Source organism: Bos indicus, chromosome X, assembly GCF_029378745.1.
Source record: "Bos indicus isolate NIAB-ARS_2022 breed Sahiwal x Tharparkar chromosome X, NIAB-ARS_B.indTharparkar_mat_pri_1.0, whole genome shotgun sequence".
In the NCBI taxonomy this organism is placed as follows: domain Eukaryota; kingdom Metazoa; phylum Chordata; class Mammalia; order Artiodactyla; family Bovidae; genus Bos; species Bos indicus.
The window spans coordinates 112,791,550-112,810,811 of record NC_091789.1 but is presented as its reverse complement, the minus strand read 5'-3'; the positions used below and the strand labels follow the sequence as shown (position 1 = coordinate 112,810,811).

The 19,262-nt window shown below is 40.8% G+C and overlaps 1 protein-coding gene across 2 annotated transcripts in view; it reads left to right on the top strand.

The window, feature by feature from the left end:
* The first annotated feature begins 3,573 nt into the window (after positions 1 to 3,573).
* The window catches only part of OTC (ornithine transcarbamylase), a 75,669-nt gene continuing 59,980 nt past the window's right edge, over positions 3,574 to 19,262 (top strand). Inside the window, exons 1-2 of one of the 2 annotated variants that reach the window (XM_070784691.1) lie at positions 3,574 to 3,786; positions 18,571 to 18,709. In XM_070784691.1, the coding sequence (XP_070640792.1) occupies positions 3,710 to 3,786; positions 18,571 to 18,709 (216 nt within the window). In that variant the 5' untranslated portion in view covers positions 3,574 to 3,709. The remainder of the gene's footprint in view (positions 3,787 to 18,570; positions 18,710 to 19,262) is intronic. The other variant, XM_019956322.2, reaches the window with a different exon arrangement.

Sequence of the window (19,262 nt, the reverse complement as noted above, 5' to 3'; positions counted from 1 at the left end):
TTTGTAGCCTGAAGCTGTCCACGGTGGGAACATTTATACCACACAAATTGGTCAATGCCACAAGTCAGAACTTTTTTCTTTTTTGAAGAGCTGATTATTAAATATTTACCAGCATACCACCAGGTACAGGGTAACAAGGACCAGACCTGAGAGTGTTTGAAATGCTATAGGATACAAAGATGTTGACACTGAAAGCCCAAATCAGAGATAGGAGGGCCCTGAAGAAACGAGTAAGAAGCAGAGCACTGAAAAACTTTTAAGTAAGTAGACCTGGGCAAAGACTGGGTTCCCATAGAAGCAGATATTGAGAAAAGGATTTGGGTTCAAGTAGTTTATTTGGGAGATGATCCCAGGAAGCACTGGTAGGGGATGGAGGGAAGTAAGACAGTGAAGGGAAGGCAGTTAATAGAGGGTGAATCGACAGGCAGGTGACTACTGTGGGCGATCAGGGCTTAGTCCCACTGGGGACCTATGGAAGAGCATGTAAAACATGCCTCATGGTTGCCTACACAGGACTGAGGAATATGAGGACTTTATTCTCAGCCAGAAAGCTATAGGCCTGTGCATTAAGAAGTGACAGGGGACTTCCCTGGTGGTCCAGTGGTTAAGACTCTGTGCTTCACTTGAAGGAGGCCCAGGTTCAATCCTTGGCTTAGAAACTAAGATACCTGCATGCTGAACAATAAATACAGAATTAAAAAAAAAAAAAGTGGCAGGTATGCTTCCCCAACAACAAAAGTCATCACCCCCTCACCATGATCTCTGTCCTAGGAAACTCTTACAGATGATTTTTTAAAGCTTATTTCTATGCCAGTATTATCCTAACAAGTTGCTGTTTTATGCATTTTATGTAATAAATTTCATCTGAAGTAATGCTTAATCCCAAACAATGATACAATGGATGAAAATTTCAAGTAGAAGAAAACTTTTGGGGGAAGGAAGGATTTTGTACCTGAAATCACCATAATAATAACCACTCATTATTATGGTGTGATTAATAATAGGTATCAATAAATGTAATCACAATAATAATCATTTGTGGGAAAAAAGACAATAGAAAAATAGTGTATTCCAATTATAGACTTATTCTCTATTTCCTTCATTTTGAATAAAATATTATGTCAGGAAATTTAAAAAAGAATTGGCAGGTATGTAGGGGAAGACCAAATACCAAGGGGATACAAACAGGACGTGGATGCTCATGGTTTTGTGTTTTTCATAGCGGGCCTGGTGGTGGTAGGGCTTCATTTACATGGTCAAGGATAGAGTGGATCCACTCCCCTAATTCTTGTTACCCCACACACCCTATTTGTTCCGTTGGGTCTATCTTTTGTAGCCCCCCTCCAGTTTTGACAATTCCCTAATTCATTCCAGTTCATCAAGGATCAGTGCTACTTCCTCCAGGAACCCCACCTAATCCCCAACCACCAGTAATGGAAGCTGGATGAGGGACCCTCCAAGCTGGAGGTCCCAAAGGGCCTGAAGCAAGGGCACAAGGGATAAGCCCTACCTTCTTGGTGCGGATGCACGAGGTCAGGGGACAGAGACAGAAGTTGTGCTCTGGAGTCATTCCAAATGGTGAACTCCCTGTGGGAAAGGACTCATCGTTCCTGGTTATCACTGTATCCCTCAGAGCCCGCCCAATACAGAGCCCCGGCCTACTGGTGGTGGTGGTAAAGGAGAGGGAATGAATGAAGGGCTGGGTGAACAAAGGAACTAGGTCAGAAGCCAAAGCCGGCAGTTGAAGTGGAATTAGAGGAGTCATGGGGGTGGTCCATAAGAGCACCTGTACAAATTCTGAGGACTGATGGCAAACCCTGTATGCTGTCTTTCCACCTGTGACCCAAATGTTCATTGAGACAGCTTGTCTTTTGGGATTCAGTGAAATGACCTTTACGCTCATTGCACTTGTGGTACAGCACCTCTCTTCCAGTCTCTCTGGGGGTTAAGTGGAGGGTAAGCTTTTCTTAGTCCTTTCTGGGAGACTGAACTCCTACCTGCATAGAAGGATGAGGGTTTGTGAGTCACTTTGGCATCTCAGCAGTGCTGCCCACGTTCTCTGTCATGTGGCATGGCAGACTGCATGGTTTCTCCCTGAGCTTTGTTCAGATGAATTGTTTGTGTGGGTAGCATCCTTGACTGAAGAGGTGGGCTTTACATCAGCATGCAGTTGAGTGCAGTTTGCCCACTTCTCTTCGTGTCTCCCTGCAAGCATCCAGTTTCCTTCCCTGTATTAGGTAGATCAGATCTGTTCACTAAAAGCTCTCCAACAAGAGGCCAGTTTTGTCACTTAAACAACGCTTTTAAAGCGATCTTTTCAAACAGAGCTGCCATCTCGTCTCCCACGTGGTGCGCTCACTATCTGCTTTCTCACCACCACCACCACCCCCCGACTCCCCGCCCTGCCTCTGCAAACAGTCTGCCTGGAATAGTCTTTCCAGAACAGAAGATGTGGCAGAGGTTTGGAGATTTCAGTCTTTCCCTCTATATCCCACCTCATTCTCTGTGAGTAGAAGGGAATCGTGTCAATAAATTTCCCTGCTACTAATTATAACATCATATCACAGCCCTCCCTACCCCTGAAGTGGTCATAGTTGGTTTTAAAATGGCACTATTTTTTTTTTTGCATTCCACAAACATCAAGCAAGTGTTTACCTTGCCCTCTTACTCTGCCTCCCACCCTCCCCAGCTCAGAATTCTCCCTTATCTGTGATGAGGTTGCACTTTACCTGGATGTCTCCAATACGGTGTCCCCTATAGGCATCTGTTATGGGTATTTATTTACAGATCTATGACTTTTACCAAATTCTAAAGTCTGCAAAGATGAGATCATCCTCCTTCCCTGAAATTCCAGTCTCGCCCAGTATCTGCCACAGAACAGATTTTGAAAACATCCGATCTACAACTACGGATGAACGAATGAGTGAGGGTGAACCTCTGGATTGGCCCCTTAGTTGCCCAGATAGGCTGCAAGGGGAGGAACATTTGGTACCCCCCCCCTCACTTATGCAGATGATGGGTTTCTGTAGGAGTTAACAGGCAGCTCCTTACTTATTGAAGACCTACTATGTGCAAGGCACAATGGGAGCTCCAGGCTTGAGATCTTTTTACTCCATCTCCAGCCCCTCTCCAGCTTTTGTGCCACACACACACACAAAAAAAATACCTTCCAGGGCACGTCTTTCTGTTTGTTTTTGTGGATAGGCTGAGGCTTAGAGTGAGGAAAGTGCTATTACTGAAAATACTCAGGGATGTCATGTCTACATCTGGAGTTTTGCATTGCCAATTCGCATTTTCTGAATGAGTTATTTCTATGTACCTTCGCAGCAGCCAGCCCTGCAGTCTCTTGCATATATTATACGCTCAATGAGTACTTGTCAATTGATTTGGTACAAGTATGTGACAGCATAAATATATGATGAAAAATGAGGAGTCTAAGCACCAAAAGTGTTAGGATTCCGACCCCCAACACCACCAAAAAAAAAAAAAAAAAATACACAATGGTGGAGCATGGCTTAAAGTTCAAATACTCCTGGACCCTGCCCTGCACTATCTCTAGCCTGGGGAACTTGATAAGGTAGTTGAAGGGCAATATTACCTTTGCTCTCTCACTGTGATCGAAACCACTCTTAGCTTTCAGGTGGACCCCACTGGCTACCTTGGTGCGGCATTTTCAACAGCACAGAATCACCCTTTACACGATCAAAAGATGCTGTTTCATCTAAGGACCCTGTTGAACAATGCAGCTCTTAGAAATGGTCACAATTTCGTGGTTCGAAATTTTCGGTAAGTGATGGCCAGAGACTAGAGTCTGACTTAGGAGCCGTGGTGATAAATGAAGTTCTATTCTGCAGAGGAGTGCCACCTCCTAAAGCTGCTTTCTGCTATAGTGTTTCTGTTATAGTGGCAAGTTCTATCCTTATTGTAGACAGCTGTCTCTAATTCCAGCTGAGCTTTCATTCCTCAATCCCCTGTAATCAGATTTCACAGGGTGCTAGGGGTGGGGTTGGGATCGGGGGACTGTGGCAGGTATAACAGACTAAATGTTCTTGACATCTTCCATTTGTGTACATTCTAAAGGAGCAAGTGGCTGAAGGAAATGAGAGAAACTAATTTCCATGGGGCCTTCTGCTTGTATTTAGGTCAGCCTGAAAACAATATATCATTCTAGAGCATGGGGATTGATTCATTCTTTAAAAAAACAGACCCCAAAAGAATGACTAGATAAATACTTGCAAACTGCTGGAAAGAAGCCTTGTATGTGATGATGATAATGATATTTTTAAAAGAAAATCTAAATTTAAAATCAATTTCTGAATTTTTTGTTAGCATGTGAAACGAGGCTGTCTCCAATGAATTCATTAAAAAGCTACATCCTGGGACTTCCCTGGAGGTCCAGTGGCTAAGACTCCAAGCTTGCAATGCAGGGGGTCCAGGTTCAATCCCTGGTCAGGGAACTAAGATCCTGCCTACCTCAACTAAGACATGGTGCAGCCAAATAAATATTGAAGAAAAAAAAAGCTACATCATGCTCAGAATTAGTCAATTGTCTATGCACACAGTCGAAGGCAGTGTGGAGCCTGTCCCCCAGGAAACGAGACAGGGGTGATGGGTTAATCAGGGAAGCAATGCTCTCAAATTTGGACATTGTTCCCAGAAGACTCCTGGAGTAGTTGCCTGTTAACAATCAGAATTTTCCCAGTGCCTCTTGACAACCTAAACCAATCTCAAAACGACCTCAATGACTTCCTAAAGTTAGAAGCTTCTAGTCTGAAGTTTTCTCCCACTGTTAAGTGGCCCTGGGCCTCCCCTCTCTGGGCCACCTGACAGCTCTGGACTCTCTGGACTCTACCTTTAGCACCACTCAGAAGCCAGAACGACGTAGTAAATGATACTGTAAATTACACCCATAGAATTAGATGCAGCTGGGACCTCAGAGCTACAGAATAATGCCTTCTCTTATTTTATAGATAAGGCAAATGAGGTCCAGAGAGATAATGAGGTTTACTAGTTAGTGGCAGAGCTAGACAACAGAAGCCAGAGGAAAGCTCAGGTTTAGAGTCTAAAGAACTGGGTTCAAGGCCTGTCACCACCACTTATTGGCTATATGACCCTGAGCAAGCTACTAAACTTTTCTTTGACATTGCTTCACTTACAAAATGAGAGAAAGTGTAATACATGTTCTGCCTACATCACAGTGTGGTTCAATTATTAATTTAATAAATAGCTATTGAGTGCCTACTTTGTGCCATGCCCTAAGCAAGGTGTTGGAGATACAGCGGTAAATAAGATAAAAAGTTATTTCATTCCAGACACATGAATTCACAGTCTAGCAGTAATCTGTAAGATAATTTGTGTGGAAATTGTAAAGTGACAGGCAAGTGTTCATTATTTTATCATTCCATCCCACTGAGTTACATCTATTAAGAGTGTGATGAAATTTTATTCCATACTTTTTTTAACAAAGGCTCATCACTGAGCTAGAAATAATCAGCTGAATGAATAACCAAAGCTTGGAGCTTAAATTTATACTTTTCTTTGAAAATCACAGTGATGATTTTTTACCATTGAAAGTGAAAGTGTTAGTCACTCAGTTGTGTTTGACTCTTTGTGACCTCATGGACTGTAGCCCGCCAAGCTCCTCTGTCCATGGAATTCTCCAGGCATGGGTTGCCATGCCCTTCTCCAGGAGATCTTCCTGATCCAGGGATAGAACCCATGTCTGTTACGTCTCTTGCATTGCCAGTTGTGTTCTTTACCATCTGAGCCACCAAGGAACTCCCCCCTTTTAACATTATTACAAGTTAAATTTTTGCTACTAAAACCTCTTTCATGTATTTAGGTAGGAAATTCCAGTGGTCCAGTAGTTAAGACTCCACACTTCCACTGCAGGGGGCACAGGTTTGATCCCTGGTTGGGGAACTAAGATCCCACATGCCGTACAGTGCAGCCAAAACCAAAAATAAGAAACAAATATTTAGGCACTTTGGGGTATTTATTAACATTCTATTTTCTATATCCAGTAGCCAGACTATGACTCTGAAAATCCTGGCTAGCTGTCTCTCACAGTGAGTCAGGGCTGAGGCAAAAGTAAGACTAAATCACCTCAAATCCATACTGGCTATTTGAAAATACAAAAGCCTCGGATCACCCATGTTATTAGAAACTATAGAGAATGAGTCTGTTGAAAAATGACTTAACGTGGAAATGCTGTGATTTTCATGTGGCATGAGTATTTTTCTTTCCTACTCTTTTAATGAGCCACACTACCCATTAGATGAATTCAGACTTGCTGATCTCCAGTAACACCTACTGGGGCTTCCCACGTGGCACTAAAGGAGAAGAACCCGCTTGCCAATGCAGAAGACATAAGAGACACAGGTTCGATCCCTGGGTCGGGAAGATCCCCTGGAGGCAGGCATGGCAACCCATTCCAGTGTTCTTGCCTGGAGAATTCCATGGACAGAGGAACCTGATGGTCTACAATCCATAGGGTCTCAAAGAGTTGAACACAACTGAAACGACTTAGCAAGCACTCAATAATACCTACAGTCTTTGATGACCCATTAACAACAGAGAAAATCTTCTTGTCATCTCCACCTATATGGTATTTTTACTTTGATTTTCAGCCTTCTTCAGAGATTCGGGTTCTTTTTCAACCCCACCAGCCACCCCCCACCCATCTCTCTTGGAACGGTGGAGGGTCCCTGTTATGAAATATACCACATGCGTTTAGCACTAGGGAGCAGTAAGAAATACGTGGTTAGGGTTTGGCAATGCCACAAGTGGGGGCTTCACAGTTTTGAAGTGAGCAGCCATATGGCCATGGACGTGATAAAATAACCACTTGAGTGAGGCTAAAGCCATCTACACAGGCTCCCAGATCAATCATTTTTAGTCAATTTTCTTTCTTTTTTTTTTTTTTTACACAAAATCAATAGGATCAGACACCAAGACTGCCAAAAACACCCAAATCCATCGGCTTTTCATCTCACAAACAAGGCTCGAGAGCCTGGCTGTGTTTGGATAATAGACAGTATTCTATGATTTGTTGCCTATTATGGGAAACACAGCTTTTAAAGAAACCACTAAAAAAAAAATTCTTTCTTTATCAGAGAAGACCCATTTGTAAGTGCAGTTCAATTTCATCTCACAAATAGAAATTTCTTCAGAGAATATTGAGCTAAGCCACCCAATTCTGTGGAGGTTATGGATTGGAGCCGGAGGTGACTGGTTTTCAGGTATTTCATTCCAGACCTCTCTAAGGGCTTACAGAACTCATTAAGTTCCCTTCATCCCACACACATGCCCATCTACACACACGTGGACACACATACACAGACATAGCCATTACAGGCCATCCGTGCTCTCATGTCATGGACAGAAGACAGTCCTCTATGATTATTCACATTTTCCTTCATAACTGAAAATAAATGCCTTTAAAAAAACATATTTCTTGACTTCAGAAAACTCTGCAAGGCAAGAGACCAAGAAAGGAAGGGTCGCGATGTTTCCCTTGGCCAAGAGTAGAATTGGGGTTTTATTTCTAGTTTGTTATTTTTAGTAATTTAGCGATTTACCCAAGATAAAAGAAAGAGAGGTGGCCACAGATTTTCAACAGTTTCTGGTTTCCAGCCCTTTAATAGTAAGTCTACATGAAGCTAATCCTTATCCCAGTCTTCAATTTTCAGATGAGGGCTAAGTTTTGCAGTTTTAGAATACTGACAATCTAAGTTAGCTTTGACATCCTTTAGTCACCCAGTTATCAGTAGTAATTTATACTGCATACGACCATGTGGCAACGGTGAGAAAGGCTGCAAGTATATTTTTATTAATAAATTATCATTATGTCTAAAAATATAGAAATTTGGAAACAATTTGTGCTTTGATTTCCCAGATCAATAGGATCATATTCAAGGGTTTTGTGAAAAAAGAGTCACTCTCCCTGGCACGCATTGCAATATGCAATGCATATTTTTTTCTGAGATGGAAACAACAGGATGAAATGAAAGTTTGGCCACTGAGAATTCAGCTGGCTCCAGTGTGGCCTGTGGGAAATCTTGTATATATGAACTTCATGACTATTGTGGAAGACAAAGACATGAAGGATCACTGATTTGTAGTTCACTTTCTTACTTTTTCAAATGAGGATTTAAGGCCAAAAATGGAAAATGATCGGAGAAGGCAATGGCACCCCACTCCAGTACTCTTGCCTGGAAAATCCCATGGACGGAGGATCCTGGGAGGCTGCAGTCCATGGGGTCGCTAAGATTGGGACACGACTGAGCGACTTCACTTTCACTTCTCACTTTCATGCATTGGAGAAGGAAATGGCAACCCACTCCAGTGTTCTTGCCTGGAGAATCCCAGGGACGGGGGAGCCTGGTGGGCTGCCGTCTATGGGGTCACACAGAGTCGGACATGGCTGAAGCGACTTAGCAGCAGCAGCAGCAGCTCTTTTCATTCCATTGCTTGATGACTTTGATCCTTCCACACTGATCAAATTGGCCAAACTACCCTTATTCAATATTTCGCCCCCTTTTAAAGATAAGCAAAAGACCTCAGTAAAGAAGGAAAAAAACACCAAGAAAGTATGCCTTTTGTATCAGTCTGTAATGTTAAAGAAACCAAAAAATCTCTGCCATATCATCCATTGGCCCTCTCTTATGCCTCCAGAAGCTAAAGTCTTTATCTCAAATTCTCCATAGGGATCAAAATATCATTTAACACTGAGTTTTTTCCTACTCTGGCAAAGTCTGTTTCTGACTGACCACATTTTACTCAAATTAAGCACTTTCTCTTCCAACAAAATACAATTATACAAGGGAACACATCCAGGTCTTCCCCCAGACTCCAAACAGTTTACTAGAGCTGGAAAATGCACTCTAGCAATGAAAGGCTTCATTCTGCCAATAGAGAATTCTCTTCCATTTTTTAGCTAGGAAGATATTTGGGTAAAGCTAACACAAGGGTCTACTATTACCTTGGCCTAACTTCTTAGCATTCAGTGATCTAGGGTTGAAAAACATCTGTAATTATTTTTTGAAGGGATAAAATTAATGTGATGAATGAGTCTTGCCTTTTTTCAAAAGCTCTGGCTTTAACCCGATTGCCATGACAGTTTTGATGGAAAAATCTATACATGCTTCTCATTGTTTTCTCCAATACTATATCCTCCCTGTTATGTGTTGGCTGAAAATGATAATGTGGTTTAGGGCTGGTTTACCAAGGAGACACACTTAAGTACAAAGAGACCAGGCATTTTATGGGAACACTGAAATAGTCATTCTGGCCTTGGTTTGGGTGCTCATGAACCAGACTGGGCTGCTTCCAACTGAAGCACAGGGTCTCTATGAGAACTTAAAAGCCATTTAGGTCAGCAGTTTTATCTGGCTAACTAACTAGAATGTGGGTTTGTCACCAGAAAGCAAGAAATGCTTAACACAAACAAGGAAAAAAAAGGAGGGTGCCTGTAATGGAGGTATTTTGACATGGTACAACTGTGGAGGTTTTCAATTTTCCTCTAATTTTTGAGTAGCTCAGGAAAGAGGTGTGGCAACTCCATTTTGGAGCCAAGGGGAGGTCTATGAGGAGACAGTAAACAGGATAGGAATTTAAACTGGAACCATTGTGTTTGCTTTCCTTCCAGTGATAAACTGTCCTGGTTAGCTCTTGATATCTATGAAAAACAGGTCTTTTTCCCAAGCCAACATTTCCTGCCCCACCTCCTGGATAGAACTGAGAAAAGGTGGTGGCTGCTCTAATGGTCTTTCAATGGTGTAAACATTATGAACCCCTTAACCAGGTGAGATATAACTTTAAAAAAATTTTCCAGTTAATCACTCAAACCCTCTCAGGCTGGTATGACAGATGGACAGGATCTACTGCTCCAATCTTTTTGTCCCCAAGAACCTTGGGAACTTATTCTGTCCAAAAGGGGTTCATGGAAAGAGGTAACCAAAATATTGGTATGCTAAGTCGCTTCAGTCATGTCCGACTCTGTGCAACCCCATAGATGGCAGCCCACCAGGCCCCGCCATCCCTGGGATTCTCCAGGCAAGAACACTGGAGTGGGTTGCCATTTCCTTCTCCAATGCATGAAAGTGAAAAGTGAAAGTGAAGTCGCTCAGTCGTGTCTGACTCCTAGCGACCCCATGGACTGCAGCCCACCAGGCTCCTCCGTCCATGGGATTTTCCAGGCAAGAGTACTGGAGTGGGGTACCATTGCTTTCTCCGAAATATTGGTATAGTTCACTATTAATGTATTTCGGATTTGACCCTCATGGTACTATGGACAAAAACTCATCCACCAGGTACTCTTACCAGTTTTCTAGTTTTTGCACTTGTCTCAGGCTACTATCTGTAGGATTTGAGGTTATAATGCTTTTTTTTTATTTCATGTGTATATGTCCAACTATTCTTCCCAACAGTGCAAATACTGTAGAACCTTAGGGAATTTCAGCTTTAGCAACATACCAGGCCGCAATCAATCCTCCTCCATGACTCTTAGGCCTTGTGTTCAGCCTGGACCACAGCCCACACTTGCTCTTGCCTCAACATTAATTCTTTTGGGGGTGGGGCAATTTGGTATCTTTTTTGGTCATCAGACTTCAGTCAGGGCCTTAAAAATCCATCATGGCGAATCTCTCTAAATTCATGCCCAGAAATCTGCTGAATTCCCTATACAAATTGATTTACTTCTACCTCATTCAATCATTCATTTACTTAAGAAATATTTATTAAATGCCTACTATATTCCAGGCATTGCAAGCAGCACTGGGATATATTAATGAACAAAACAGGCAGGACCTCTGACATCGTGGGTCATGCAATTTAATGGGAAGATTAAAAGTAAGAAGTGAACAGGGACTTCCCTGGTGGCCTAGTGGTTGAGAATCCACCTTCCAATGCAAGCAACTTGGGTTCAATCTCTGGTTGGGGAACTAAGATTCCATATGTTACAGGGCAACTAAGCCCAGGCACCACAACTATGGAGCCCGAGTGCCACAACTAGAGAGAAGTCTGCATGCCATAACAGATCCCATGTGCTGTGACTAAAACTCGATGCAGGCAAAAATAAATAAATCAATTTTTTAAAGACCTTAAGAAAAAAAAAGTAAGCAGTGGACAGACACAAATAGATTGGGTTGGCCAGAAAGTTCCTTCTGGTTTCCAACCTGAACAAACTTTCTGGCCAACCTGCTGTATTAAAAATTGTGATAGGTGTTTTGAGGAAAATGAAGCCAAAGCAGAGATTACTTGGTACAGGGAAGGAATCTCATAGGAGGTGGTATTTAAGCCCCCAGCCTAAGGATGAGAAAGAGAGCTTGACAGCTGTGGGGCGAGTGTTGTGGACAGAGGGAGGAGTATGTGAAAGGAAGCCTGTGATGGGAATGCATCTGGAGTACAAACAGTTGTTCCTTTGTATGGTCCCCACACGAAGGAATTTTAATTACCACAGTTTTCTCAAGTACACAGTTCAAATTTCAGTTGCCATGGGACATTAATTGGGTTTAGTTGCCTAAAGTAAAAATTTCATTGCTGGCTCAGTTCAGTTCAGTTCAGTCACTCAGTCGTGTCCAACTCTTTGCGACCCCATGAACCGCAGCACTCCAGGCCTCCCTGTCCATCACCAGCTCCCAGAGTTTACCCAAACTCATGTCCACTGAGTCAGTGATGCCATCTAACCATCTCATCCTCTGTCGTCCCCTTCTCCTCCTGCCTTCAATCTGTTCCAACATCAGGGTCTTTTCAAATGAGTCAGCTCTTCACATTAGGTGGCCAAAATATTGGAGTTTCAGCTTCAACATCAGTCCTTCCAATGAACACCTAGGACTGATGTCCTTTAGGATGGACTGGTTGTATCTCCTTGCAGTCCAAGGGACTCTCAAGAGTCTTCTCCAACACCACAGTTCAAAAGCATCAATTCTTCTGCGCTCAGCTTTCTTTATAGTCCAACTCTCACATCCATCCCTTGCTGGCTCTTCAGTTCACAAATCACTGTGTACATAACAGATGCACTTCATGATCGGTGGCCAATCACATCACTTCTTTCAAAGTCTGTTGCTGATTGCTCACTGTGCAGCTGTTACCCAGTTCACCTACACACATTAAAGAGTATAGTTGTTCTGCCTTCTCTTCTTCCAGTGATAAGCCTGTGTGACACTTTAATAAAAAATGGATAATTAAAAGACAGAGTTGTCTGAAAGAGGTGAAAATGCCCCAGAGAAAGAAAAATAATAACATTGACAAGTTAAATGTGAATGCAAATGTATTTATAGAAGAAATAGCTGACTGTGGGGTTGTTGACCCTGCTACTATTTGAGAGGTTCTAGCTATGTAGCTAGAGAAACTTAGTGAAAACAAACTTATCGACATAAACGAGTATAGTGGTGTGACCAAAAGTATGAAGATATTCCAGAGGAAGTGATACCAGTAAAACATTTCACACTAAAGGAATTCTCAGGACTTCCCTGGTGGTCAGGTGGTTAAGACTCTGTGCTCCCAGTGCAGGGGGCCCAGGTTCAATCTTGGTCAGGGAACTAGATCCCACGTGCTGCAACTAGAAGATTCCACATGCCATAACTAAGACCCAGAGCAGCCAAATACTAAATATTTAAAGAATTAAAGGAATTCTCAGAGAGATTTCACAATATTAAGAGTTCAAAGAATAAAATGTTGGAAGTGGATTCAAACTTAGAAGTATAACAATTCACCAAAGCGTAACAAACGTGATAAGACAGCATACACTGTTCAAACTACCTGATAATTTTTACAAAGAAATAAAACACTGTAATTCTTGATGTTTCTAATGTTTTAAATGACAATGTACTAAATATATATCAGTTTTACTCTTTTATTCATTTCCTTAAGCCTTTATAACTGACTATAAGAGAGTTTGTAATGTTTTGCCAAAAAAACTTAAGTCACAGAACAATTGTGATTTCTCCCTTTGATTATTAAGGTTATTTTACATGGCTTCAGATTTAATAGTTATTTACAGTCCCTCACTGCTGTGCAAAGCCAGAACTGTTTTTTTTTTTTTTAATAGCTTATCTGCTAAGATTTATTGGTTTATTGGAGGTGTGATTCCACAGTAACAGGAAGGAGGGCAACATATCAGCTGCTGCCCTGTGGAGACTAGAGACACAACAGGTATTCTTCTGATCTCTTGTGGTCTAAGGAAAAGAATTTGAAATAAGGCTTCTGTCACTATATAAATTTGAAAATGAATGGTCTGGACAAGAAGGGAATATTCTAGCAGGATGTTGGTGTCTTCTATTTTTAAACTCAAATCTGTCAATGGAGAAATAAAAAGAGCCTCTCACAACACAATCCCAAAAGCAGAATATCAGCCCTAACTCTAACCCTACCTCCAACTTAGAAATTTCTTAAAGTTTGTAAGGACAAACTTGAGAAAGCTTCAGAGACCTTTTACCTCTTCCAATCTGTTTTCTGTTTGGGCAATAAAGAGCTGGAAGTTGACGCTCTTTTGCAGCAGCTAAAGGTGTTGCTGCCCCTCCTCTTTCACCATTATTTTGCTATTTCCTTTCATGGGAAGAGGGGAGAAAAATCAGTGCTCTTCAAAAGTTCTATTTCCTTTTCATTTCCAATTATTTTTCTCTGAGATTCAACCACACCACCACAATTCTAAAATCTATGATATGCATTCAATGAAGCATATAGTCCTGTGAGTACTTAGAGCAGAGTAGATGCAACAAGGGCTTCCCAGGTGGCTCAGACAGTATAGAATCCGCCTGCAATGTGGGAGACCTGGATTCAGTCCCTGAATTGGGAAGATCCCCTGGAGGAGGGCGTGGCAACCCACTCCAGTATGGTGTTGCAAAGAGTTGGACATGACTGAGCGACTAAGTACACAAATATAACAAAACCCTATAGGGGCTGAAAGTAAGGGAGGATACTGAATCCCTTAAGTGTTGGAGTTTGGCAACTCAGCTTTCGTGGGCTCCAATATAGCCAGGAGTCAGAGCTTGAACTCTAGGGAATTAAAAAAGGCCTGAAAATTAGCCCGTGGTTTGTTTTTCCTGGTTTTGATGGATGCAAATTCAACAACTATAGTGATATTTCCCAAATTTCTTGAATCTAGGGAGTGGGGTTTTCCAGGAAGGTTTTTTCCCTTCCCCTTTTAATATAATATCAAGTGACATCTTAACCCATGGAATATTAATGTGTTATTGTAAGACACAGAGTCAAGAAAGTTTGTCTTCTGTGATTTTATATTGTTTGGACCTTATTCCAGAAGAAATAATACTCTCAGAGCTGCCTTAAATGTTGTTGACTTAAAAAAAATGCACAACATGAGAGTTGCGAGTTCAGTTTTATTGCGGTGTGGATGCAAAATGAGGTGCGGACTGCAGCCTGGGAGAGAGCACCTCAGGTAGCTCTAAGAGACTGCTCCAAAGAGACAGTGGGGAAGGTCAGTATGTATGAGATTTTGGTGAAGGGGAAGTACATGCAATCAAGCACATATTTTTCCAGAAGGTTTCTACTAGTCTCGGGAAGCTTTTGCTAGTCATGAAGAACAGTCATCACTGTGAAGGATTTTAGTGCTTTTCTAAATATGGGGAGATACAGGAATTGGGCTCATAAAATTAGCTCCTGAATTTATCTAACTATCTAAAGATCTGTCCTGCCAGCTTTTCCCCTGAGCACAGAGTGCCTCATTCCTGCTCTCCACCCTGAACTCCTTTCATGGAGTGTTGAACGTCAGCAGCTACAGTAGCTCATGATTTAATCCTTGTAGAGGTAGATGGTAAGTGCCCATGGCAAGTACCTATTTGTAGTTGACAGTGTGAATTGGGAAAGATTAAGCTGCCATGCCTCCATCCCAAGCCAGACATGTTAAACCTGTTTACAGATCCTAGAAGGATCCAACTGACAGAGAAAAATGCATGAATACCAGACAAAGGATTTACTTCTCAACAACATCACTACTTGTATATTCCAAGCACTCAACAGTACTAGATAGTATCACTAGTTAATATTATCAGAGTCAAACATAAAACCGACATACACACATAAAATTAAATTTCCTGCCTAAATGCCACATCTCTAAAGTTATCAAATTGTTTTCTGTTACTACGCAGATCTTGGACACAATTTTGTAAGCTTTTTACTAGGGTTTCAGTAAAAGGAAGAAAATGAATATCTATTCTAGAAACTTCTTTAGCTAGCAATATTTTTTGTATACTTACAAATTTATTTTTACAATATCTAAATCTTATTCTACACTTTAAAATTTTTATTTCTTTTTTATGTTTTGTTATGTGCATAATCTATTAGGATAGTAATACATATAAGTAAGTAAACATATATTGTAGATCTATCTTCAAAATTTTTTAATGTTTTGCATCTGTAATAAAAAAATTGAGACAATTGCTTTAAAGAAATTTCCATCTGAAGAGTATTTGAATCACACATTTTTAAAAGTTGAAGACAATGGTAGGTCTTAGGAATGTTGAGCAAAATTTTAATGCACATATAGGCTGAAAACTCTAATCTTTATTAGAGTTGAATATATCATTAGATCTTGTATTAAATCTATCAATTAATCATTAGCTAGCTAACCCGCAAACCCTCCATCTTTATGGAAGCCCCTTTCCTTACTAATTAGAATCTCTGAAGGGCTTTATCTCATAAAAGGTCTACTGAAAAAAATCTGTTCACCTTCTGAACATTAAACAAGCTCTGCTAGAAAGTTGGATACTTAGTAAAATATACATTTGTCTGAGTTATTTGACATCATGCAGTGAAAACAACAAATTGAGAGAATTTGTTATTTTCTTACTTATTATCTTGTTATCAATGCAAAAAGACATAAATTCCACCAGATAATTTACTCTTCATCTCAAGTAGCACAAGCTTTTTTTTGTTAGGCTGGAGTTCAAGCATGATTATTTTCTGACAGTCATTTTACTCCAAGTAAAATGAATGCTTAATATACGTGGTAAATCACAATTTGACTTTGGTTATACACAATTTCTAATGGTATACAATACTAATTATTATTAAATAGAGAGAACACTGAGAATAAATGCTGTCCATTTTATATACTGATTATCCCAAATAACAGTTACTGTCATCATAATGTAACAGAATGTTAAAATGGGACTTGGTCTCAGTTTCTGCCCAGGCCCAATAGGTTCTGGCTCTTTCCTCAATCCGAAGTGAGATGCTAGACCACTAAAACAGGGGTTGCAAAGGAGGTACACAAGAATTAGTTTTGCAATCCACTGGTGATTGCCTCCAGCTTTTACAATGGATTGTAGAAACCAGGAGGTGAGTTGTAGATTTGAAGAGGATTTTACCCATGTACCATTGTATAAACACTAAGATCATGGCATCTGGTCCCATCACTACATGGCAAATAGAAAGGGAAAAAGTGGATGCTGTGACAGATTTTATTTTCTTAGGCTCCAAAATCATTGTGGACAGCGACTGCAGCTATGAAATTAAAAGATGCTTGCTGCTAGAAAGGAAAGCTATGACAAACCTAGATAGCATATTAAAAAACACAGACATCACTTTGCCAACAAGGGTCCATACAGTCAAAGCTATGGTTTTTCCAGTAGTCATGTATGGATGTGAGAATTGGACCATAAAAAAGGCTGAGCACCGAAGAATTGATGCCTTCAAACTGTGGTGCTGGAGAAGACTCTTGAGAGTTCCTTGTATAGCTAGGAGATCAAACCAGTTAATCCTAAAGGAAATCAGTCCTGGGTGTTCACTGGAAGGACTGATGTTGAAGCTGAAGCTACAATACTTTGGCTGCCTGATGAGAACAGCCAACTCACTGGAAAAGACCCAGATGCTGGAAAAGATAGAAGGCAGAAGGAGAAGAGGGCAGCAGAGAATGAGACGGTTAGATAACATCACCAACTCAATGCACATGAATCTGAGCACATTCTGGGAGATGGTGAAGAACAAAGGAGCCTGGAGTGCTGCAGTCCATGGAGTTGTAAAGAGTCAGACACGACTTAGCAACTGAACAGCAACAACAACCATTGTATACGATGTGCCTCACATGGATGAGAATTATTCCCTCACTTCAAGACTAGGGCAAGTGGCTATGATGGCACTAATATCTTCAATAGGAGAGCTTGGAGACATAGTACAGTGATGTCAGGCCTATAAGTGGAAAATATAGAGAGGGACTGGCTGGCTTGCTATTTTGATGGCAGAACAAGAGTCTATGCTGGGACGGACTCAACTCTAGTCAGAGCAAAGAACATGCAGGGTTTCCCAAGAACCAATATGGATGAAGAAAGAGACCTATCATGGTGCTGTGTCACATTATGACCAAAAGACTTCCTGAAGCACCCAGGTTGGGGAGATCTCAGCAAAAAGAGTTTGGATATGTTTCCGCCATCAAGAACTGCTATGAGAAATTCCCAGTGATGAGAGACTTCTTCCATGGACCCTCAAAAGTACCCCAGAAAAGAATCAGCCTCAAACACCTATACCAATGCTAGATTCTTAGAACAGAACCAGACTTTGCCTGGCCCTTAACTCCCCACCTTCCTTTGACTTTACTTGGAGGAACTAAAGGTAAGGAAACAGAAAACAGTTCATGGTTCTCCTTCCCCTGTGGAGGAGGCCAGCTTAAATTAGGCATGAGCTGGAAGGAAAAGGGTATTAACCTGCAGCACATTTCTTAAAGTCAAAAAAATTATCATTATTATTATACATTCTTTAACCAAGACTCTTTGAGGGAGTAAAGTTAGCAGAGAACTTTTTCTTTCCCTGAAAGTTACTAGAAAAGCCACAGGGTCCACTGTAGCTGACCGGGGACAACAAAGAACAATTCTTCAAGGATAGATTTGAAAGGCAGTAGAGGAAAATGAATGAAATTGTTTTCTCTTGTATGTACATACATATTCTATTTGTACCATCTAATGATTTCAATTACGGGGCTTCCCTGGTGACTCAGTGGTAAAGAATCCACCTGCCATTGCAGGAGACTTGGGTTCCATCCCTGGGTCGGGATGGTCCCCTGGAGAAGGAAATTGGAACCCACTCCAGTATTCTTGCCTGGGAAATCCCATGGACAGAGGAGCCTGGCGGGCTACAGTCCACGGGGTTGCAAAGAGTCAGACTCAACTTAGCGACTAAACAACAATGATTTCAATAGTACTAGCTAAAATTTATCAAATACTTATTATATGCCAGACACTATCTGATTTCCATATATCGAATAATTTCATCCTCACAACAACTCTATAAGCTTCTTATACTCATTTTCTAGGTGAGAAATTTAAGTGCAGAGAGTTTGGGTAACTTGACTAACTATGAAGTAACAAAGCCACTTATGATTATTTTCAGTGCAGAATTCAACCTCTTTCCTCAAGTTTTTCTTTTCTCTCAACATTCAAAAAACTGGATATCTCAAATGTAAACCACAGCCATATCAATTTGAAAGCATTAGCACTTTGCAGAGACACGAGTTTACACGTGACTTGCTATATTTTGTTTCAAAAATTAAACAATGAATTACCATAGGACATGGGTTTTGTTTTCTTAAATATATATTTTTCTTTTTCTTTTTCATAGATGTGGGCAACCACTACAGGATAAAGTACAGCTGAAGGGCCGTGACCTCCTCACTCTAAAGAACTTTACAGGAGAAGAAATTAAGTATATGCTATGGCTATCAGCAGATCTGAAATTCAGGATAAAACAGAAAGGAGAGGTATGTGGTATTTCCATATTACCTTCCACTGTTACCAATCAGTCTTTTTTTTTTTTTTTCTTTCTATTGGCTGCATGGCATGGCATGAGGGATCTTAGTTTCCTGACCAGGGATCAAACCCATACCCCCTGCAATGGAAGCATGGATTCTTAACTACTGGACAACCAGGGAAGTTCCAATCAGCCTTTTGAAAGACAGCCTTTACAAAGAAAAGGGAAAAAGAAAATACATTAAAATTCCTAAACAGTAGCTAAGTAATGAAATCACACAGGCAAGGTAATTGATTATCACTGAGTGCACAGGCATACAAAAAGCATAAAAATCAGTTATTCAATGGCAAGTCATTGCATTTCTTTCATGTGAAATGTTGAAAGTCATTATTAACTGAATCAGAACCTAAGGAATCATTTCTCTGGAATGATTTTATTTTTATCCTTACCTTCTTTTCTGTTTTGTAACAGACTTAAAATAAAGATGATATATTTTTTTTCCTAGCAACAAATTTCAGTGGTGGATGAAGATCAGATATTTCATCATTAGGATAATTTCAAAA